Below are 23559 nucleotides of genomic sequence, written 5' to 3'. Positions count from 1 at the left end.
TGTTCAACTAGGTTGTTGGTTTTTTCCACTGCGAATAAATGCCAACATTGCCAGACGGGACAAGGAAAATATCGCTTGCACCCTTCTTACTAATTTCTTAAATGCGTAAGTTGCGTGATTATCTCAATGAAAGTATACACATTTATATTAAGGAATCAACGACTTTGTCAGGATCAATAGCCTAGTTTTGTAAGTTCATCATCCGGAATATGTCAACGCTGTCGTCTTTTACGTCATACATTTTCAGTGGCAGCAGAGCTCTGTGCAATTATTTGGCCACTGACTTCTTTCAAGCAGAGGGGGAAGCTTGTTTTATTGTGTATTCCAATCAGTCGAGGTCGGCTGGTCAGTGCTTGCTGCTATTTTACCGACATTACTCAAACATAGTGATCAGTTATGATATTTGGCAGAGAATATATTCACAGCAGTACCGACAGGGCATCAAGCCAAGTTGTGATGGATTCCTGAACCTGTCGTTATCGCATGAAACACTAGAACAACAAACTCGCTTGAGATGCACATAACCCCGCTTCTGTCGCGCTGGTGCACGTGGGTTGTTGCTAAAATTAGAATACAGCAATTAAGCAGGTCTAGAACTTAAGTATCACAACTTGATGCCTGGCATTGTCAGGTGTCAACCTACTACTTTCTACAAATGGCAGCAGTGCAATGCGTGTAATGTATACGATAACTTAACACATACTTTATGTGTCCGTAGGCGCTATGCGGCCTCATGAAACTACTTTAAAATCAGCCTTAGAGTTGTATCATGCACTTGGACCTTGCACAGCTCTTGTATTGCTTCGCGCTCAAAGAAGGCATGGTCAGCTTCTCTCAGACATGCTGCCCTTGACTAGACACTTTAGATGGCTGTTACTCTGGGTTGTTGTGTACGTTATGTGTACTCGTAAGAATATGTCATTTCAGTTGTCAGATTCATCAGCTGTATTAACATGCTGTTTATATGAACAGGAAAAGTTGAACATCTATCTACAGCATCCGTGAAAGAGCTTCCCTTTCTCTAATGACATGACACCAATTTTATAAAGAGCCCTTTGTATGCAGCTCTCATGCCATATTTCTGATCTCTGCTGGCGCGGTCGCGAAAGAAATATGCGCTACATTTCTGTATTTTATTATTATTTGGTCCTATTGGATTGATTTGTGTGTTAACTCGAACTTCAGAAGTGCTGTTTTGCTGTTGTAATTTTCTATATTAATAGTCCTATACCATCTCATATATCATCTCATCATCTACAATTTGTTCCTTCTTAAGAAGGTGGTGACGAAATAATTCTTAGCATTTCCGCTTCCATACAAATAAGTGAAGCAAAGCCATGAAGCTGAAAGCAAGCATGAAAAGTGGCTGACTGTCTCTGAATGTCATTAGCATATAATATTTGTATCTTGATATTTCGCCCTACGTGACGTCATTGGAGTAATTATTTTTGCATGCAGTTGTAACTCCTAGGTTGCATGAAGTGTTGGCAGCCCAGCCACTTTCTGCTAAAGCTGTTCGCTTTTGCCTCCGAGAACCACGTGCGGGACACGAGTCTGAGGACACGTTGCTGCATGTGACCACTGTGACTTGGCTTCGAAACTCGCCATAAAACAATGTATTTCCTTTATTTTGCCGCTTGCTGATGAAATGTTCGTAAGTTTACTGCCCATGGATATATATTAGAGTGCTAGCAGCCTTCGTGCTCTCTCTCGTTCTTGCTGTCTTGCGAAGGACACTCTATATAGGACCTGGTTCCCCCTCCGAAGCAGTTTAGAATATGAAAACGCATGGCATACCTAAAACCAGCTAAATTAATACTTATGGTCACTTTCGTCAGTGATAAATGTTAAGATTATATCTGGTATAAGGAGGATTACTTCGCTGTGTCAAGTTCGCACGTTGTTGTAGGTCAGCCTAAGCAAGAACTTGTCCTGAGAAGATGGACGGATTTCAGGGCACATGTCCTTTTGAGAACAGGCACGCTTATCTAGTTTTTGCCTTGCTATCACTACTTGCAAGACCTGGAGTGTGATTACGTAAGGATTCCATTCCCCCCCCCCCCTTTTTTTTTCTCCATTTCATTTTCCTACAGCGAAGTGGCCATGTCAGACAGGAGTACGATGGAGAGCATTTAAAAATAATCTAATACGAAAATAATGGTCGCAAATTACCGCGTCAAGGGTCTAATGCTCTAAGCTTCCCTAAGAGCTTTATAATTGGCCGAACGTAGTCATTAATGCTATGTTCGCCATCAGCATTGGTCAGCAGCTGCTCTTGTCGAACTGCAGTAGCGTACGGGAAGCTACAGCTTACGAACTGCTGTGAGCATGGACGCTGCTGTGAGCATGGACGCTGCTGTGAGCATGGACGCTGCTGTGAGCATGGACGCTGCTGTGAGCATGGGCACTGCTGTGAGCATGGCCACTGCTGTGAGCATGGACAGCGCTATGTGCATGGGCGCTGCTTAGTGCGCAGACACTGCTTTTATTTCCTTGCGGAATGCTGGAGATGAAGCGTTTTCGACATGTGCTCAGAAAGGCCCTGCGGCACAGGTTCCTGTCATCGTTGCTGGTGATCCTGGGCGCGCACGACCTGTCTGGAAACATCGGGCGGTTCAAGCCGGTGTCCATTCCCGTGCGGCGCATGATCGTGCACCGCAGCTACAACCCGGCCACCTTCGAGAATGACCTGGCGCTGCTCGAACTGGAGCGGCCGGTCGTGTTCCAGCCGCACATCGTGCCCATCTGCCTGCCTGGAAGGAACGAGGATTTCACGGGGATGCCTTCATACGTCACAGGATGGGGAAAGCTGTCCCACGGTACGCGCAAGTGAACCGACTCCCATTGCTCCTACATATCATGTGGTCCACGTGACCTGTGCCAAAATTTAAAGATATGAAAGTGCCACGTTGCTGGACAGAACCAAGGCAATGTTGTTTGCCGTAGCTTGGAGCAGGTCGGGCTATTTTTGTATTTCGCCAGGTTACGTAAATAGCTAATATTAATTACTCAACCTCTCAAATAACATATTCACGACAAAATTTTAGATAAGAAAATTGTAGACTGCCCTGAAAAACTCGCCATCCAGCTTTCTGTTGCTCAATAAGTACAACATTGCATTGTACAGTTGACTGCCTATTCTTAATTTTGGCACAAGTTGTGTAGAGCACATAGTGCAGCACGTGTCACAAATTCATTGCATTGCTACGAAGGCTGCGAGACGTGCCTGCCAATCAGTGATGATAGTCAGTGTCTCGCTTAAAGAAGGGAGGAGAGCTCAGCCATTGTGGGCGCCAATGGTCGTTTTGCAAGGCTTAATTTACAGGAACTCGACAGAGCCAGGTCGACTCGATTAGTCGGGCCGAAAGCCAGCCGTCAGTTTCATGAGAACGCCCGAGGATCAAGGCGAGAGAGTCGAGCTTTAGCTTATTTGCAAGCTCCTCACGGTTTGCAGATGACAGGGTTCCTGGAGGTGTAAACATGAGCCGCCGGGTTGGTATCGCCACATCGTGGCGAAGAACTTGACCAGACAGGGTGATTATTGCTGTGACCAAGTGTGTTCTACTTCGCCGCAGGCGTAAATTTTCGACAGCGGCGTAATCGTGAACACGTTGCCTTGTAAAAGTTGCTTTTGTTTCGACAAGAACACTCGCGGAAACATGAAAACGTGTTATGAGGCATTGTGGCTAGATGCAGCGTCGCAAGACGTCACTACCAGCGTCCGATAACTTGGTATTGCATGAACTCCACCACGGAATACCGGGCACTCTATATCTTTACAATGTCGAGGCAAGTTTGGTCGACTCGTTTGCAAGGAGATGGCACTCGCCAATCGCGGTTGGGTCGGGCTGTGTAAGCTCGACTTCTGACTCAACCCGCTCGCATCGAGTTCATGGAAATGAAGCTGTTCAGTTTGCGCCGCCTTAAGAGCGATCACACGTGGACAATGTAGAAGCCCTAGTTCTGGTTCTCCTTTCTGGTTTGCTAACGTGACTCATAGCTGTCGCAGCACAGCCCAGGGTTGGCGAGATGTACATTGAAACAAGTCAGAATTTATTCATCACCCTTAATTGTCTCGGCCGACGAAAAAAGCAGTGACACGATTATTTCTAGAAGGAAGGCACACTAAAATGGAAACTCCGCGTATTTTATTCGAAACGTGATTTGTATTTGGTTGACGGTTAATGCTTGCTTATTATAGTGGAGAAAGTTAAGGGAAACGTCTCCCTTTCGGATTTCAGCGACTGATTCTCAACGTCGGTATGACAGTGACATCATTGGTGTCAAAATATTTTCGCATTGCCGTTTTTTTTGTGTTCTCAAAGCTCACTGGGTCTTTGTATGTAATCGGAACGCTCTACGCGATGCCCAAACGCTGTGAGGCAGACAACTCGAGCATACAGCGCGTGAAAATAGCAAAGGAGCTATTGATAATATTTCATTAGCCTACCTGAATGTTGTTTTTTTTTCACATATGAAACAAGTGCGTATTTGCCCTTCTCGAGGCCTCGCTTTTTAAAGGGACCGTGCGACCATTTTATGCCCGCCAAGTTTTGCATGAGCGCATTTCCGACCAGAGTGCAAAAGAAATTACGTAAATTGACGAGGTTAAACAGAAGTTATTCAGCTTACAAATTCAATATAAAAGCAGACAACAGAAAAAGGGCTTATGCTGCTTCCGATAAAAAACTCAGTGCCCTTCCACTCTGTGAAGGATTGCACTATCTTCGGGATCGGCCCTTGTATGGGGAGTACTTAACGCTGGCTTCACCTCCACCGCGGGTAGGGCCGGTATTGCACTATCTTCGGGATCGGCCCTTGTATGGGGAGTACTTAACGCTGGCTTCACCTCCACCGCGGGTAGGGTCGGTATTGCACTATCTTCGGGATCGGCCCTTGTATGGGGAGTACTTAACGCTGGCTTCACCTCCACCGCGGGTAGAGCCGGTATTGCACTATCTTCGGGATCGGCCCTTGTATGGTGTGTACTTAACGCTGGCTTCACCTCCACCGCGGGTAGGGTCGGTATTGCACTATCTTCGGGATCGGCCCTTGTATGGGGAGTACTTAACGCTGGCTTCACCTCTACCGCGGGTAGGGTCGGTATTGCACTATCTTCGGGATCGGCCCTTGTATGGTGTGTACTTAACGCTGGCTTCACCTCCACCGCGGGTAGGGTCGGTATTGCACTATCTTCGGGATCGGCCCTTGTATGGGGAGTACTTAACGCTGGCTTCACCTCCACCGCGGGTAGGGCCGGTATTGCACTATCTTCGGGATCGGCCCTTGTATGGGGTGTACTTAACGCTGGCTTCACCTCCACCGCGGGTAGGGCCGGTATTGCACTATCTTCGGGATCGGCCCTTGTATGGGGAGTACTTAACGCTGGCTTCACCTCCACCGCGGGTAGGGTCGGTATTGCACTATCTTCGGGATCGGCCCTTGTATGGGGAGTACTTAACGCTGGCTTCACCTCCACCGCGGGTAGGGCCGGTATTGCACTATCTTCGGGATCGGCCCTTGTATGGGGAGTACTTAACGCTGGCTTCACCTCCACCGCGGGTAGGGTCGGTATTGCACTATCTTCGGGATCGGCCCTTGTATGGGGAGTACTTAACGCTGGCTTCACCTCCACCGCGGGTAGGGCCGGTATTGCACTATCTTCGGGATCGGCCCTTGTATGGGGAGTACTTAACGCTGGCTTCACCTCCACCGCGGGTAGGGCCGGTATTGCACTATCTTCGGGATCGGCGCTTGTATGGGGAGTACTTAACGCTGGCTTCACCTCCACCGCGGGTAGGGCCGGTATTGCACTATCTTCGGGATCGGCCCTTGTATGGGGAGTACTTAACGCTGGCTTCACCTCCACCGCGGGTAGGGTCGGTATTGCACTATCTTCGGGATCGGCCCTTGTATGGGGAGTACTTAACGCTGGCTTCACCTCCACCGCGGGTAGGGCCGGTATTGCACTATCTTCGGGATCGGCCCTTGTATGGGGAGTACTTAACGCTGGCTTCACCTCCACCGCGGGTAGGGCCGGTATTGCACTATCTTCGGGATCGGCCCTTGTATGGGGAGTACATAACGCTGGCTTCACCTCCACCGCGGGTAGAGCCGGTATTGCACTATCTTCGGGATCGGCCCTTGTATGGTGTGTACTTAACGCTGGCTTCACCTCCACCGCGGGTAGGGTCGGTATTGCACTATCTTCGGGATCGGCCCTTGTATGGGGAGTACTTAACGCTGGCTTCACCTCTACCGCGGGTAGGGTCGGTATTGCACTATCTTCGGGATCGGCCCACGTATGGGGAGTGCTTAAGAGGAAGCTTTAGCTCGGGTGCTCCTATCTAAATACACGTAAAAGAATTCATTTTTCTCGGCAACCTATTGCATGAAATTTGACGAAGTTTGTTGCATTTAAAAGAAAACTTAAAATATAGTGACTGTGTGTTTCGATATATTGATTTAGGTCGTCAATGTTTTATTAGATTCGCAAAAATCGAAAATTTTCATAAAGCCAAATTATCAAGTTTGCAACTTTGTAACTCAACAGTGAGAATTAATACCGCAATTCTGTGAATTGCATCCAATAGTGCATCTAAAGCGGGCAAAATTGATATGTTCCACATCAATCTCGAAAAATTGAGTATATGGAAATGCAGCTTTTGCGGAACCCTTGTACACAACGTAACAAACTCATGTAAGATATAAAATTACACAACAAATTTGTCCGCTTTCAATGATATAATGGATGCCGTTTGCAGAACCACGATATCTGTTCTTCATGCGGAGCTATTCTGTAAACCTCGTGCTTTTTTTTTTCAAGGTTTCGGACATTGGAAAATTCTTGTAACAATATTCACGACCTAAATAGAAATTCCGCGTCCAACCGTCACTAGAATTTAACTTTCTCTCTCAAATGAGACATTTAATCCAAATCGGTCCAGTGGTTATCTCAGAAAAACGTTTTTGAGTTTTACATGTATTTCAATAGGCCTCATCGGAGTAGGGCCGGAGCTAAAGCTTCCTTTTAACGCCTGCTTAACGTTCCCCGCGGTTTGGCCCGGCATTGCACTATCTGCGGGATCCGCCCACATATGGGGAGTTTTTTGCTTGCCACGCCAACAACAAGACAAAAATTAGCTTGGACGGCAGAGGTATACAGCTTCGCTGTAAAACGCGGCTTCAATCCTGCGGTATCAGAAGCTCCCTTCCCATGGTGACCTTCGCATCACGTGCTGGCCATGACGGCGCTGGATATGGTGGCGCCATCTAGTTAAGGCTCCTGAAAATGTACCCTGTCACGCACATCAACTTTCATGAAAAGGGGTTTGCGAATACTGAAAATTTCGAATTGAATCGAATACCGAATATTCTATCACTTTTATAAAAGTAAAATATAAAAACTCCCGCGCAGCCTTCCCGGCAACAAAAGCACTTACCGTATTTATTCGAATTTAGGTCGATCTTCTTTCTCTCCGAAAATGTGACCCAAAATGAGCTACCCTCCTATATTCGAGAACAAAATTATCAAAGTACCGAACGAACGGAGTCCCACCGTCGCGCCCGCTGTGAGGCCAGTCGGGATAATCTCCAGGCTGGCGTCAAGAAATGCTGCACATCCAACGCATTCCATGGCACCAACGATGACGTCATTTAGACTGCCGAGGTCACCTGCGAAGCATCGGACGAGGACGACTTCTCCGGTAGTTCTGACGACGATGCCGCTTGTGGCATCGAGTAGCCAGGTTTAATGGCTTTGTTTACGGTAAATAACTTTAGTCGGTGTGGCACGTTTAAAGCTTTCATGTTTAAAAAAAAAAGTATATGTGGATCTATATTCAATTTATATTGTTTTTATTTCCCGGCGAGTTGAATATATACACGTGAACCTATATTAGTCTTCAACCTGCATTCGAGTAAGTACGTTAGTTACGTTAGTTGATGCATTTAATGCCTTTAATAACTGAAGTTCAGCTCAATTGAAAAGTTTGTAAAGGCGGACAAAGAAAATGTGACTGAACCTGCGCACTATTACAAGTAGCGTAGTTCAACAAACAATATGTAAGCCGGATGCATGTAGAGTGTAGTTCTCATTTAAGAAGCGGAGAGCGTTACTATACAGTACTGCACGCATTTTTAAAAGGATCCAGTCGTGGTGATATTGCCCAAATAAGTAGATTTGCCCAAATCCGGGGAGAAAGCTTGTTAGCTGCATAAGGCGAGAGATGCGTGTCTGACAACTGGAAACTAGAGTACATAAATTATTTCCTCCGTGCGTTCGCTTGCGGACTTCTGCGTCTGAGCAACAACCACGTTTCTCATGCAGCAGAATCATTCGGAAGACTCCACTTGCACTAGTCCTGCTGACTTGAAAAATTATTTCTGTGCTTGTAGTTTTCGAAAGAAATGCGCTATATTTGAGAACTCCGAATAGTGAACTCTCTGATCGAATACGGATAAAATGCCGGGAACTATTCGATTCTGATTAGTAGTTTCGAATATTCGCACTCCCCTAATAATTAGCTATTGGCTGTTTATCAAAACTATGTTACGCACAGTTAATACTACGCGCTACTTGGAAATGCCTATTTTTGCATTATGTTTCTAGCGTAGACCTTTGGACAGTGCACCTAGTGTCAGTTTGAAACAAAATGAATTTGTATTGCAGGAATGTGTGTCCTCTTCATAACCTTTAAAAGCATAAAACACGTTTTAATTTTAGAGTGGTTGTTCCGTGCCCGCATGAACGCGCACTGTATATTCTTCATGCCGAATCAACCAAAACTAGCAGCATAAAGGTGATTTTCGAGCGACGGTGACGAGCGACACGTTTTGCTGTTGTGGAGGGCAATCTGTCTCAGCCGCTTGTTACGTTGCCGCTTTTTGTCCAGCCAGAAAATTTCGACTGCCACCCAGAAGTTCGCGCAGCGACTTCCGTCGGAAAGAGCATGATTGCACAACCGTATGGAAGCAACCAGTTTGCGCGGTTCGATCTGAATTAGCTCTTGAAACTTGCTCTCTGCCGTGACTGCAAAAAAAGAAGTGTTAAGATCCACCATCGCTTCACACCATCCCAAAGTGATGCCGAAGTATCGGCGTTGTCTCGTCGTTGTTTGTTTTGACGCTCTTGTAGGCCTGAGACGCCACCCAGTGTCGTGAGTGTTGCGTTTTCCTCGCCAGGTAGCGCCACGGCATTGAACTCTGGGGGCATGGAACAAATTTCCACTGGCGATGAGAGCACAATAAAGCTAGATTCAATATACCTTGGTTGAAGCATTAGCCTCGAGCTACGCTTGCGATCCTTTTATGGGACCGCACTTGTATTTATTGGAATGATGTAAACGTGTCGCTACATTTTTCCGCGATGTCGCGTCTATGTGGTTGGTCCACGCCATGACGCGACAGCGGTACGGGCTATGCCTATCGCTGTCACTTGAGTAGCGCGCGCATGTGGCTGCCGCTCAAGTAGCGCTCTTCTCTATCACATTGGCTGCCGAAAATTGTTGCTATATGAAGCTGCATTCGGGGCGGAAACTAATTTCAGGTGTAAATCGAGATATCAAATGCTCTGATTTCGGCGCTTCAACTGGCGCTGGAGACATCGTTAAGTCCTACAATAAGCCGACCAGGAATAAAAATAAAATGCATACTTTGGGGCGCAAGGCCTCTTTGAATAATCAGCAAAATGTAAATGAATCTACAAAAAGGTGGGGTGGGGGTAATATCAACAGGTTCTAGCAAAATATAGCTAGAAGATTGGCAGCGCTAAAGTGAGAGCAAACACCCAAACATGCGTAACTCACTTTGTGTTATAAGAGAGCTTGTGACATCAGCCTCAGCTCTTTTGTAAAGAGTATGGTCATCGAATACGTCTTCATTGAGCCCCTCTGTCCGTTTGTCCCCTAGCCAGGTGGAATTAAAGCCAGGCTTGGATTTTTCGGTACATTTTAGCATGCCCCAACGTCGTGTTTTCGTCTCTGCTTCTGTTTCCATTTCTTTGGGTGGTGCGTATTTCTTTCGCCAATGTGTGTGGCGTTCACTTTCAGTCATCAAATGAGCCACTAAGCCACACCATTACTATGTCTTTTCAGTAAATACGTGCTGCACAAATGAAACTTCTCGCGTTCAATCTAAACTTCTCTAATAAGCACTGCCTTTGCGGGTATTTTCCTTTACCCGGCAGGTGGATCGGTGCCGAATGTGCTGCAGTACGTGCAGGTGCCAATATTGAGCAACCAGAAGTGCCAGAAAATGTTCATGCTGGCCGGACACGTCAAGGCCATCAGGGACAACTTCGTCTGTGCTGGCTACGACGGAGGCAACCGAGACTCCTGCGAGGTATGTGAATGCAGTGATTTTTGACCTGGGACACGGACTCGCTGAGTCATCTCACAAGAGCTAAACGTGTTGTTTTGCAATCTGTAGCATGGACAATGCATTATATAAAGGAATACTGTGTGTCAAGCTGTGTTGGCCGAATCAGTGCAGCCTGAAAGCTTCTGTGCATTTTTTTTGTTAGTTGCAGTGCAGGTAGTGGCGCGTGACGTAATACGTGACATACTTTGTTGCTTACGTCCAGCGTGGCTTTTCTTTCACATTTTAGCATTCATTCGTGTATAAGGCTTCTTAAACCCGTTGTTACGACTTTGAGGTGGTCCCGTAGCGCTCGTCACCCGTTTCGTGACAGAGCGTTGGTAGCGAAGACTCCGAGTCAGGCGTCGGTGAGAATAACAAAAGGGACTTTATACACTATATACAGGTCATTATACAGGTCATTATACAGGACATGAAGGGATCGGCACTGGGGCCGAGAGCTCACAGCAAACGCGACTGTTCTCGCACGGCGACGTCCGGCGAAAACGCGTGACACATCTCACTCCAGTCGAGAGCGGCACTCTGCTCCCGGTGTGTCGGCGGATCCGGTTTTCCAGGCGGCGCGCCGCGGCTTATAAGCCCCCAGAAACCATTGTCACTCAAACGGCCCAATACAAAGTGAGCACTCGACGGTCGTCGAAGAGGTCCAACCAGCGACCACGCTGGCCACCCCGTTCAAAGTTGGCGGGCGCGGAGACCTCCAGGGAAGGGGAGGTACGGCGCCGGGCTGTCTGGCACTTGGCGACACGTTTGAACATGTTGCCCGCCGATGCTCCTCCGGAGGACACCCCTGCCTGACGGCTCAGCATCTTGACTTGTCAAGGGAGAATTAGGGCGCTGTGCCTTTCGGCGCAGCCCCGGGTTTGTCCAAAGGGCGCTCGCAGAATAAATTCTGCATCTTGCAGATTCGGAATCCGGGCTTGTGGTAATGGCACAACAGCATCCCCGCCCTCAGATAAGGCGCCGGGAAGACGAGCTGCCTCCACGTGGCTCGGATGCCAGGCGCGCACGTTCGTCAGGCTCGTCCAAGTTTACGTCCAGTGTCTGGACGCCAGGTCACTTCACATGCCCAGGTCCCACTCGCCAGGACAGGAGCTCGGCTCACCGCGTTGTCGCCAAGGCACCTCAACCAGCTCCGCTCGGGTCGTTCCTAAGTCCTTGCTTCTCGCCACTGGTCCCGATTGGTCGTTCTGCAGCTTGCAAAACCGACCGGCAAAAGGCAACACCCAACACGAACAAGTGCCCTCTGTCTCCCGTCAAACACCAGACAAGGCTATAATCCAAATCAACCTAACTGAATTGCTATCCCCCTTTTTGCTCCCGCTGCAACAAGAGGCAGGTGTACGATCTAGTATACAAGGCTCAAACAACCCTTTTTCAAATGAACAACACACCAAAAGATCAGGAACAATTAATAATCAGCAATAACAATGACAAATAGAATGGTCCCCTTGAAATCACTTGGACCGAAAACATACTACTGAGGAAGCAAATGAGGTCATTCATTTTTCCCGGCGATATTTTCGCGGAATCCGAAGCTGCTTATATTTGCGACCCTGCTTATCCGTGTAGCGGCGGTACAATAAGCCAGATTCCTTGCCAAATGAAACCCACTTTTTTTCCACTCCCCGTTTGACGCTCTTCCTCAGATCGGCTAGTGAACAGTCTTCCTGTTGCTCGCGAATCAGTTTCTCTTTCAACTGCCGCCTGCTCCTGCCAGCTGGCGGAAACCGGAGCGAGTGTGGAGCCCGCGTCGCCTAATTGCGGCGTCGCGTCTATATCGCGGCTAGCACTGCACGCGTCACTCCCACTCACTTCCAGGACCCGCTCGCCTAGGCCAGCCTCCGAGCTCTGCCTCTCCCGTGACTGCTCGCCACTCATGTTACCTTGATCAGTCCGTGTGCCGCACCGCCTTTCGCTCATCGACGCAAAGTCAAGTTCCCTCGACAGCGGGAGCGCTTTGGATCGCGTGAGCACCATGTACGCCACGTCGGCAAAGAATGATTTGCCCTGATCCTTCAGCAGCTGCTCCGAGTTATTTGAGAAGAGGTAGGAAAAGTGCTCCGGGAGGGCGGCTGACACAGCGGCTTCGGTGTTAAGTTTCCCAAACTCTCCTTCAATGATAACCGTTGCGATCGGTAAACAGACACTCTCCTCCTCGGCCACTTGCCGTATCCTAGCACACTCTCCCGTAAAATCACTCGAGGAGACGAAAGACGGGTGAACAACGTCCATAGTTGCTGCAGAGTCCCGAAGTGCACGGCACTTCTTACCGTTTATCTTAATTTCCTGCACATAGGGCTCCAATAGACGTATGTTTTTGTGAGTTTCCTGTATTGTTGCAAAAGCAATTCTCTCTGGGCAGCTTGCAGCGATGTGCCCTTGCTTTTTGCAATTGTAGCAGGTTAACGGTTTCCGTTTTTCAAAAGAACGCGTCGTATCGTTTCGCTGTTTTGTTGCAAAAGCAACTTTCTCTGGGCAGTTCGCAGCGATGTGCCCTTGCTTTTTGCAATTGTAACATTTCCGTTTTTCGGGCTTTCCGGAAAACCCATCTCTCCTATCTGCTTTTTCTACGCGCACTGCGTTGCTGTGCAAGCTGCGGCGGGTGTAATACTCTTCCGCTAACTCTGCTGCCTTGTTTAGCTTAACCTCCTTTAGCCTATCTTGCAGCCAGAGCCTGACATCCTCATCAATGCAACGGTAGAACTGCTCCAACGCGATGCATTCGACGATTTTGTCGCGGTCGTCGTAAACCTCTTCGCCCTTCAGCCATTCCACCAGATCGGCTTTTAGACGAAACGCGAAGTCAACATTCGACTCCTTGCCCTTTTTTGCATACCGGAACCTCTGCCGGAAAGCTTCGGGCGACAATTTGTACTTCCGCAGTAGCGCTTCCTTCACATCACTGTAGCTCTCAAACGCCTCTTTCGATAAGCAAGTTATTACGTCTGATGCCTCCCCAGGAAGCAAGGCTAACAGATTCTGTGCCCAGAGGGATCGCTCAATGCTATTCCGTTCGCACACGTGCTCAACTTTCACGAGGTATTTGGCCATATCCTCTCCGACGACAAAGGGTGGAAGTTGATCGCGTATTCTTGGAACGTTAGAAGTGAGACTAGGCGCCGACGAGCTGTTTCGAGTCTCCAACTCTTTCATTTTAAGCTCGTGCTCGCGACGTTCCCTTTCTGCCTGCAACTCCCGACGTTCCTTTTCTGCCTGCAACTCCCGACGTTCCTTTTCTGCCTGCAACTCCCGACGTTCCTTTTCTGCCTGCAACTCCCGAAGTTCCTTTTCTGCCTGCCACTCCCGACGTTCCTTTTCTTTCCTTTCCTCTTCGCAACGCTCCTTCTCCTCCCTTTCCCGACGTTCATTGATACCCGCCAAGGCCTCTGCGGCTTCCTCAGCCGTTACGTCCCCAGTCCTCATGACCTCAAGGATCGCATTCTTTCTTTTGGTTGAGCCCAACTCAATGCCCAACTCCTCACAAATTTCGAGAAGTTCCTTCACCTTGTACTTCTCCATCGTTCACACTGTCCTCCTGCTGTTTACCCTTTTTGAATATACCTGCCGTACGCTACTATAATGCTACTAGTAAGACATATGCAAGTATTTCACACACTGCCCTGTTTACCCCCTCAGCATCCCCTGGTTTTCAAAACACTCTTACTAGGCTTGAAACACACAAGGTTATCACAATGCAACACCAAATCCTTCCCTAAGCTACTATAACCTGTGTCAGAGAAAGTCTGGTGTTTGAGGTAAACTTCAGGCACTCACCGCGCCGAGGTAGCTGATGCCGGTCAATCCCGTAGCTGCCATCCACTGTTACGACTTTGAGGTGGTCCCGTAGCGCTCGTCACCCGTTTCGTGACAGAGCGTTGGTAGCGAAGACTCCGAGTCAGGCGTCGGTGAGAATAACAAAAGGGACTTTATACACTATATACAGGTCATTATACAGGACATGAAGGGATCGGCACTGGGGCCGAGAGCTCACAGCAAACGCGACTGTTCTCGCACGGCGACGTCCGGCGAAAACGCGTGACACATCTCACTCCAGTCGAGAGCGGCACTCTGCTCCCGGTGGGTCGGCGGATCCGGTTTTCCAGGCGGCGCGCCGCGGCTTATAAGCCCCCAGAAACCATTGCCACTCAAACGGCCCAATACAAAGTGAGCACTCGACGGTCGTCGAAGAGGTCCAACCAGCGACCACGCTGGCCACCCCGTTCAAAGTTGGCGGGCGCGGTGACCTCCAGGGAAGGGGAGGTACGGCGCCGGGCTGTCTGGCACTTGGCGACACGTTTGAACATGTTGCCCGCCGATGCTTCTCCGGAGGACACCCCTGCCTGACGGCTCAGCATCTTGACTTGTCAAGGGAGGATTAGGGCGCTGTGCCTTTCGGCGCAGCCCCGGGTTTGTCCAAAGGGCGCTCGCAGAATAAATTCTGCATCTTGCAGATTCGGAATCCGGGCTGGTGGTAATGGCACAACACCGTGTTCTAGAGCGTTCCTCCACTATTAGTTCCACCTCGACACTCGAATTTTGGTAGCAGCGCTGCCCCTTGACGGAAGTGGTTACAGCCCCTCATTGGCTCTCCACAGCAATACATGAAAAGCGAGGCGGGTTCTTCAGTCGATAGGCTTCGATTTGATTCATTTAGTGGAATAGAGGGGCATAAGAGCATCTACTGGAGGGACATAAGAGCTTCTAGTAGAAGACCGTTTGAGAACACCGGGAGGCTGTCGTAGAGCACTTGCTTTTGCCTGTCGCCATCTACAAGCAGACGCGGAATACCTATGCACTTATGGATTCCGACTACGTCAGCGGAGCCGCACGCAATGAGGCTTCTCGCTGAAGACTGTGCTAAAGATTTTATCGAAAGGAAAGAAGCAGCTTATAAAGTATTTTAGGTGTTTCGTTGACGCCTGATGCGCACATCTGACGTTTGTGTGACCGCCCTTCATGAATTATGGTATTTAAAAAAATACTGAAAACGGCACCCGCAAATGTTAAGCTTCTTGCATTTAAAGCAAGCTTGGATACGCTTCCATAGCGTGGGACCCGACTACTAAGAAAGATATCGTAAAACTTGAATGCATTAACAAAAAGTGAGCCGGATTCATCTTTCGTAGCTGCAGAAGAGAGGACTCACCATCTCATTTAATGAAAGCAAACAATATTGAGACCCTGAAAGTTCGATGTACAGTTAGTGGCCTTACATTTATTTGTAATCTATAATTTAAGCTAAATTTAAAAGCCCCTGAATATCTGACACCTCACAGGAATCGACGAACTCGTCAGAGCCACTTTCACTAAGTATATATATAAGAACGAACAGCCATCTGCAAAGCTTTTTCGGCGATCAATAGAAGCGTGGAATTCTTTACCGCTCGATATTTTTGAAGCTAACGACCTTCTGTCTGCACTGGAACGCCGCATTTATTAATCTGTGTTTACATGTGTTGCTGACCGGACATGTTTGTTGCTGTTGATCTTTCTGTTTGAATCACTTGTAATCTTGTGTGACCTAACCGCTCAGGCTTGCACCAAATTCTGGCCTGCAGTATTTTGCAATAAATAAAAGCTGGAGTTGTCTGCTGGAAGAAGTCGCATGTGCGATGAGTTGCCGCGTGTTCCCAGAAGGAACTAAGACTAAAGGCTTCTTTGTTCAACACTATCGCGTCTACGCGTGTGGAGAAGTGGACGACGAAGAGCGCGTGCTTTAGAATAAAGGTACGGCGTCTCGGCAACCTTGTCTCTTTTTTCTGTTGTTACAAGTCGACAGAATCAATCCCATCAACCTGCCATGGCTACCCCGAGGCCTCTGCTCAACATTCTGAAGCTGAAAAGAACGCCAGAAGACGTTCCCGAGATCGTTCTCGTCTTTTCGAGTTGAAAGCGGCTGAAAAATCATGGACGCAACGCCATCAGGTCAGTCACTCCGACGAGTACATCAAAGGGCAATCGCTCAGGGGGTACGAATCATGGGAAGAGATCAAGCGTGGCATGGAGGACCACTTTACAACGACCAATGGAGATGCCTTCGGGCTTCTTGTTCACAGCCAAGTGAAAGGCAGACGATCGAGGAGCACTACAACGACAAAAGACAAGTCCGTGCCTCGGCCGACGCCACATCATCCCTGCGCTGACTGATGGTGTTCCTCGTGACGTAGAACTAGCTGTAGCCAGTTAATCTTTCACCTCACCATAAGAGTGGCTCGCCGCTTCCGAAAAGGTTGAGGCTTCCATGAAACGGGTGAGATGACTTTACTAGATCGCTCAGTACAATACCAGCAAATCCGCTTCGCTTCAGCAGTCCGCTACAATCAACTTCGACATCTGTACCGCGTGCTCCGCGAAACGCGTGTAGATACTGCTCGGCTGCTGGTTTCCCCAGACAGTGTCATTGGCACAATGCGTGTACGCGCCGTGGCAACATGCCTGCTCTCGAGGGTATATAGGCAAACGGAGAGAGGGACCCAGAGTTTCACTAATATGCGTTAAAGCTATGAAAGCGGTATGAAAGTAGATCCAATCCCTGCCACCATCGATACAGGTGCAACAATTACTTGTATCAGTGAGGCTGTGTACAGACAGCTCCGACTTCAGTTGTTGAGAGGCTCTAGCATCACAGTTTAACAAGTTACATCAAGCATTATAACTTAGGGCCGCGTAATCATTAAGTTGCAGATTGGGAACGTCAGAAAGATGTGCACGTGCTACAATACATGAGAAAGCAGGATTCTTGACTTAGACAGCGCCTCGTACTTCAATCTTTCTGTAAACTTCGAAAGTAACATGGTTACAACAAGCACGTGACATTAGGAAAGCACTCAAGCTCCTCTAACCAAGACCCTGAAAAAGGAAGATTTAGCACAATGACAAGATGATATGCTAGAATGTATTAAATAAATATGGAGATATCTGCTCGAAATTCCAGACTGACATTGGACGCATCTCGACTGAGCAACATGGGATCGCACTTAGCAATAATGTTCCGATCCATCGAACACCATACAGATGTTCGCAGACCGACAAGGCCGAGACAAACAAGTTGATACTCTTGTTAAGCAAAGTGTCGCGAGGCCTTTATTGTCTCCTTACGCTGCACCGGCCATACTAGCGAAAAGAAAGGCAAAGGATGCACTCGTTTATGTATTGACTACCGCAATCTGAACTTCTTAACGGTGCCCAACTTTTAGCCAATTCCACGGATGTTGTTAACTGCTTGGGAAATGCAGTTTTTTACTACATTGGATATAACTTCCTGATGCTGTCATGTCCGAATGCATCCTGACGACATTCAGAAAACTGCATTTGTCACGACCAATGGCCATTATGAATGGCTGGTGATGCTGTTCGGGTTAAAGAACGCTCCTGCTACATTTGAAAGAGCCATGAAGTCAATAATAGCGAAACATCAGCTCAATGTAATCAACTACTTCGACAATCTTGTTGTGTACTCAGAGGCATTTCACGACCACCTGCGACACCTCGGATTACTGAAATCTCTTAGCACCGAGAATGTAAAACTGAAATGCAAAAAAAAATATTAGTTTGCCAAGTTCAGCATCTGGGCCACAAGATTTCACAAGGACTTAAGCAAAGTAACGTTGTTGCGATACACAATTTTCCAACGCTCAAACCCGAGAAAGACATGAAGCGTTAAAGACTTACCGCCAATACGTCCTTAGTTTCAGCCATATCACTCTTCCGCTCACAAAACTTCTCCACAAGGACACTAAATAGACGTGGACAGAACCATGCGAACGAGCCATTTTTGGAACTCAAGGAGCGCAGAACTGAAGAACTAGTGCTTCGCACATACACCGCTTAAAGACCGTGTGCTGTATACTACGATGTATCCAGTGAAGCGATTGGTACTATGATGAAGCAGCCAGATGACAAAGGCAGTGAACATCCTGTTGCCTATTCTCGTAAACTTCTCAATCACGAACTACGCCACCACAGAGAAATATCTTGCCATCCTTGATCCGATTGATAAGTGGCTTTGTTATCTTTGTGGGAAGTTGTTCACTGTTGTAACAGATCATTCTGCGCTACAGTGGCTGAACATTGTCAAAAATCTTCAAGGTCGGCTCTTTCGGTGGTCTTTAAGGTTATCAATGCATGACGTGAACATTAAACGTCGGAACTGCATGAGCAATGTTGAAGCTGACGCACTTTCCGGAGCCCCTGTAGTGCAGATTCGCTCACTCACCGATCTTCAGAAGCGTAACAACTAGCGCCGGAAAGGAACGTACGTGCTAGAAACCGACACAGTCACCGTCAAAAAGAAAAGGCTATGGAAGATATACGTGCCTTATAAGCTTCGCCCTACCATTCTTTGGTACGCTGAACATTTTGGACACGTCGGCGGGAGGAACACATTGTCACTCCTGTCTCCACAATGCTATTAGCCAGATATAATAACCGTTGTCGCTAACTACATTAAACATTATGAACTCCAGAAATGTCAGAAGACCAAAGCAGAGAAGTACGGATTTCTTGAGTCACTTCCTCCAGCTGAAGAACCTTTTGATCTCTTTGCAGTGAACACCATTGGAGAAATTACAGGAAACGGCTCATTAAAAAGATCCATCCACTTGATCAATGACCATGCCGCTCGCTACGTGTGGGCGTTCGCTCACAAAAATGAAAGCAGCGACGCCTACATTTCAGGCTTAAAAAGTCTTTTTGCTGCCGGCAAACCACGGAAGTTCCTTTCAGATCGTGGAACAGGGTTCACAGCCAGCACGAAAACTTAAGCAGTTCTAAAGCATAACTAGCTCCACGATGCAAACCACGATGCAACGGTGTGAACGAGCGGACGAATCAAACCATAGTCACGATGAACCACATAAGTCTTGACTGACCTGCCCTCGTTTGCCATCGACGAATACACCTCGCCACGTTGCGGGTTACGCGGCTTCGTACCTGATGTATGGAGTGCCATCTTATTCAGCCGTATTTAAGCAACGAGAGAAAACTGTTCAGGAAACAAGGAAAACTGCGGTTAAAAGCTCGCTCGCCTACCACAATAAGAACAAAGTAATTTATGGTGGGAAGCTTTTCTGCTTGACCTTGAAGTCGGCGACTCGACACTTTAAGCGATTTCGTGGCATCTCAACAACGGCAAGTTAAGTTCCGTTACGGATGGTCCTTACAAGATTATGCGCAAGGTCTCGCCAGTGAACTATGAAATCTACCACTTAGTGACTCGTTTAGGCGGAGACATAGACATTGTTCATGTCAGAAAATTTCGTCGTAATTTTCCACTTTCTCAACTGCGATGCTCTCGAGGGAAGGTGGAAGCGTGTGACAAATTAAAAACACAGTGGCTGGAGGAGCGGACAACGAAGTGCACGTGCTTTGGAATAAAAGTATGGCGTCTCAGCCACAGCACGTCTCTATAGGGACGTGCTGTGGCTGAGATCACTGTATGCAAAGTCATAAGCTATAGCTTATGACCTTACGTATGTATAGTGATCAAAAGGTCCAGAAGAGCTGTTCTACGACACCGGCCGTGATGGCTTAGCGGCTGTGGTGTTGCACTGCTAAGCACGAGGTCGCCAGGGCACATACCGTCGACGGTGGCTCCATCTCGATGGAGGCGGAATGCAGAAACTCCCGTGTCCCGTGCAATGCCGGCATGCTGAAGATCTCCCTGTGTTCAAAATTTATCCGGAGTCCCTCCACTACGGCGTGCCTCATAATCAAATTGAGGTTTTGACAGGTAACACCCCGGAATTCAGTTTCTCCAGATCAAAACAACCATGTGTGACCATCCGTTTCAACAAACTTTATTTAACATCATTTATATTCCCAATGTTTTATTTAACACCCATCGTCGAGATTTCTTTCCAGACGTTTCTCATAAAGCTGAACAGCTTTGCATTGCAAAGGGAGTTCGACACATCTTAGTACGGTCTCAGGTTTTATTATGTTGCTTGTTACCACATTGGCCACATGACTTCTTTCCGCGCGCAAGGTAATCTACACCGTCCGTGCATCCGTGGGCAAGGGCCTCGCAGATAACGCAATACCCACTAAGCTGGCAGGTGGCTGAAGCAATAACATTGTACGAAGACATTATCCAGCCTGCGGGACGCGGCTAGAGGACGCGAAACACTGACCGTACTTACGTGGCTGCTATAAAGAAGCGTATCGGACCCGCAATCGCAGCGCACAGAGGAACTGCTACGCTTCTGCAAACGCGAAACGAGGCTAAGGAGAGCGTAATGCTACAGCAATGGCAAACATAAGTCAATCTATAGTATTTCGTCAATGCTTCAAAATGTGCATACCGTAAGTTCTACTGTAAACAATATCTTAATTGCGTAAACATAAGGCAAGGTTAGCGCCGCCGCTCTACAGGCGCAGTGTCAATTATCATAATATTCGATGTCCCGGTTAAACGACGTAACTATGGTGAAGTGGTGACAATTATTTTTTTAAAAAGATCTCGCTGCATTTCTTCACGAAAGGAAGTAGACATGGGTCAACTGCACTTGATTTCCTTACAGAATAACTGACTCATTACCACCTTCCGACAGCTCCGATTTCGTGAGTGGGGCGCCTTCTCCGCACGCCTCTTTTACTCAAAGTAGGTGGTAGCGTCTGGGAGAGCATGAACACCGAGAGTCCCAACATGTTTTTCGCCGCTCGTCGTCGACGCATTGAATTTCGCAATCGCAAGTGTGCGTTGAACGAGAGGAGAGGAACACTTCCCGATGCTTATGCACCCTCCCATAGTTGTTTTCCTGTTTTGAAACCTAGGATTTATTCACTGCTGTATATGAGTGATCAGCCTTCGAAGGAGGGTGGAGCTAGAACATGAAGGGCTGCGCGCCTCACGGCACCCAATTCTGGTCCGGTTCTCTATTCCTTGACACACAAGGTAATGGTGACGCACCATGTTGTCGCAGCTAGCAGAACTTATCGTCTGTTCTGGTGGAACTTGCCGTTTTAACACAGCTGTGGGCCTCGCCAGGGCATATCAAGATCCTACATACTGTCAAAAAGCATTGTGCCTGCTTTTTTTTTTCGCCACTCGGTGAATGCGGTCCTCGTCGGACCGCATTAGGCAAATTAGGCAACGGTATGAGGCGAAAACCACGTAGGTATTCAGGGCGGTTTGTACTTGGGCACTCGTTTGTGCACAATGAACGTGTGAATGAACAGAGCAAACGCAAAACAAAGCATGAGCGATAAGTACTGTCGCTCTCGTACCTCAAGTCTTTTCGGCTGCAGTGTGTTTTTATATGGCGTGGATTTCGACAGCGCCCGGCTAGAATCCGAAGTGCATTGATCTCGATCAATGCGTGTGCTGCAACGATGCACACGTGTGCGGATTGTCAAGCTTTGCACCAAATTTGTGTTTAAATATGCTGCAGCAACGTTCCGCTCTGCCACTGAAGCGCGCCGCTGACGTGACAGTGACGCGAGGGCAATTACCTTCGATGTGCTGATGTTATAAACAAGTGAATGCAACATTTTGTAATCATGCTACGCAGGGCGACTCGGGCGGGCCGCTGACACTGCTGCGGGACGACGGGCGCTGGGTGTTGGTAGGCACTGTATCGCACGGGATCCGATGCGCCGAGCCCAACATGCCCGGGGTCTACATGCGGACCTCTGCGTACCGTCCCTGGATCGACAGTGTCACCGGCCAGAAGTCCTGACGACCGCGGCGCGCCCTCTTCGCGTCCTCTCACCAAAATACCGTCACGTGAATGCCTCCTCACTTCCTCGTATGGCGCTGCGAATTTTCAGTTTCCCTGCCTTCCGTTTGTTGGACCTGTCACCAGGAGGAAGGCTGCGAGGATGGTTTCACTCTACGCAAGACGAGCAGGACTTGCAGTGTACTCCCGACAATCATTCTGTTCGAAGAACACCATTACCATCTCGGAAAGTTCATCACTGTGGTTATTCATATCAAGTGTTTTCTTTATCAATTCCTGGCAAAGCCTTCTTAGCAACCCTCTTAACTCAGAAGCGCCTTTGCGGAAGCTGAGTGAAATCAAAGAAAGGAGACGTCGCAAGTTAGTAGCCGTGATTTAGCAAGAGAAAGAAGATAGCTGATCGCTGAACACTTAGTGTGCGGGCCCTTGTTTGTTTGAGTGACTGACCGACTGTGAATTTGTGCGCGTGTTGTTCCTGGTCTGTGTCACATGGGTAAACGAAGAGCTGCGGGGCGAAAAGTCGTAAAATATGCCTTTCTTGTTGCGGGATTCTGAAATTATCATTCTCGTTCTAACCTCGGACCCGAACCTGGACAATGTCTCATTTCTATTTATTGATTTTAAGTATTTATTTTGACAAAGGACAATCTCGTGTGGGAGTGAAATCGGCAAATAAAGGCATAAAATCATGGACTATTTCCTTGGATTTCGAATTTTCGCTAAGGCTCCTAAGTGTTTTACGCTTTGATATGTGTGAAGCCGATCTATAGATGGCTCTTGACTTGTTTTGCGCGACGCTCATAGCGAACTGCATGGATCCACACAGAGCAGCAGAACGGATCTAGTCGCAATTACGACACAATGTGAGTTTCTCATGCCGTCCTTGCGTTGACAGGCGTGTATGGACGTGTCTTCATTGCGTTCGATTAAATGTTGTGGTTAAAAAATATACTTCCGGCTTAAAGTTAAACAAATACACCACCAGTGGTCCCTGCCTGCAAGGTATACGAAAACATAGCGTGCTTATTCTGCTCCTGCAGCCTATTCAAAGTAGGAGGAACCGTACCACACCGTAATCAGCACCAAATTCATCAGACTGTTTGCCGTGGGCTACGACACGTACTTCACTCATAGTCTAGCGCTGCCTGAGCATCTTGCTAAACCAAGGTTCTTTAACGGAAACACTGGTCTCCATGAGATACTACAATGATGAGTGTTGAGCTGTGTTCTCTGTGTCATATACAATGTGTGTGTTTGTTGTGGTGTGCTGTTATTATTCCTATTTATCTTCCGTACCGTATTTTGATATAGCGATTGCATCCCTTCCCGTAAAGACAAGACGAGGAAACTTATGCGACCATGGATTACACCATCTTCTGGATCGACCCACTTTACATTGTGTTCTGTTCTGAATAGGCCTACTTCACTTAGCGTGATATACAGACCGAGCAGACATGCAAACCCCGCAGTACAAAACACGAGGGCAATGCATTAAACTGTG

General features: G+C 47.9%; 1 protein-coding gene across 2 annotated transcripts in view; it reads left to right on the top strand.

The window, feature by feature from the left end:
• Positions 1 to 22751, top strand: part of LOC142583239 (uncharacterized) — a 79334-nt gene extending 56583 nt beyond the window's left edge. For both annotated transcript variants that reach the window (XM_075693628.1, XM_075693629.1), the window contains 3 exons: positions 2554 to 2819; positions 10187 to 10341; positions 21891 to 22751. In XM_075693628.1, the coding sequence (XP_075549743.1) occupies positions 2554 to 2819; positions 10187 to 10341; positions 21891 to 22058 (589 nt within the window). In that variant the 3' untranslated portion in view covers positions 22059 to 22751. The remainder of the gene's footprint in view (positions 1 to 2553; positions 2820 to 10186; positions 10342 to 21890) is intronic.
• The last annotated feature ends 808 nt before the right edge of the window (positions 22752 to 23559 follow it).

This window comes from Dermacentor variabilis, chromosome 5 (assembly GCF_050947875.1).
Source record: "Dermacentor variabilis isolate Ectoservices chromosome 5, ASM5094787v1, whole genome shotgun sequence".
Lineage (NCBI taxonomy): Eukaryota > Metazoa > Arthropoda > Arachnida > Ixodida > Ixodidae > Dermacentor > Dermacentor variabilis.
This window is presented reverse-complemented; position numbering and strand designations above follow the sequence as displayed.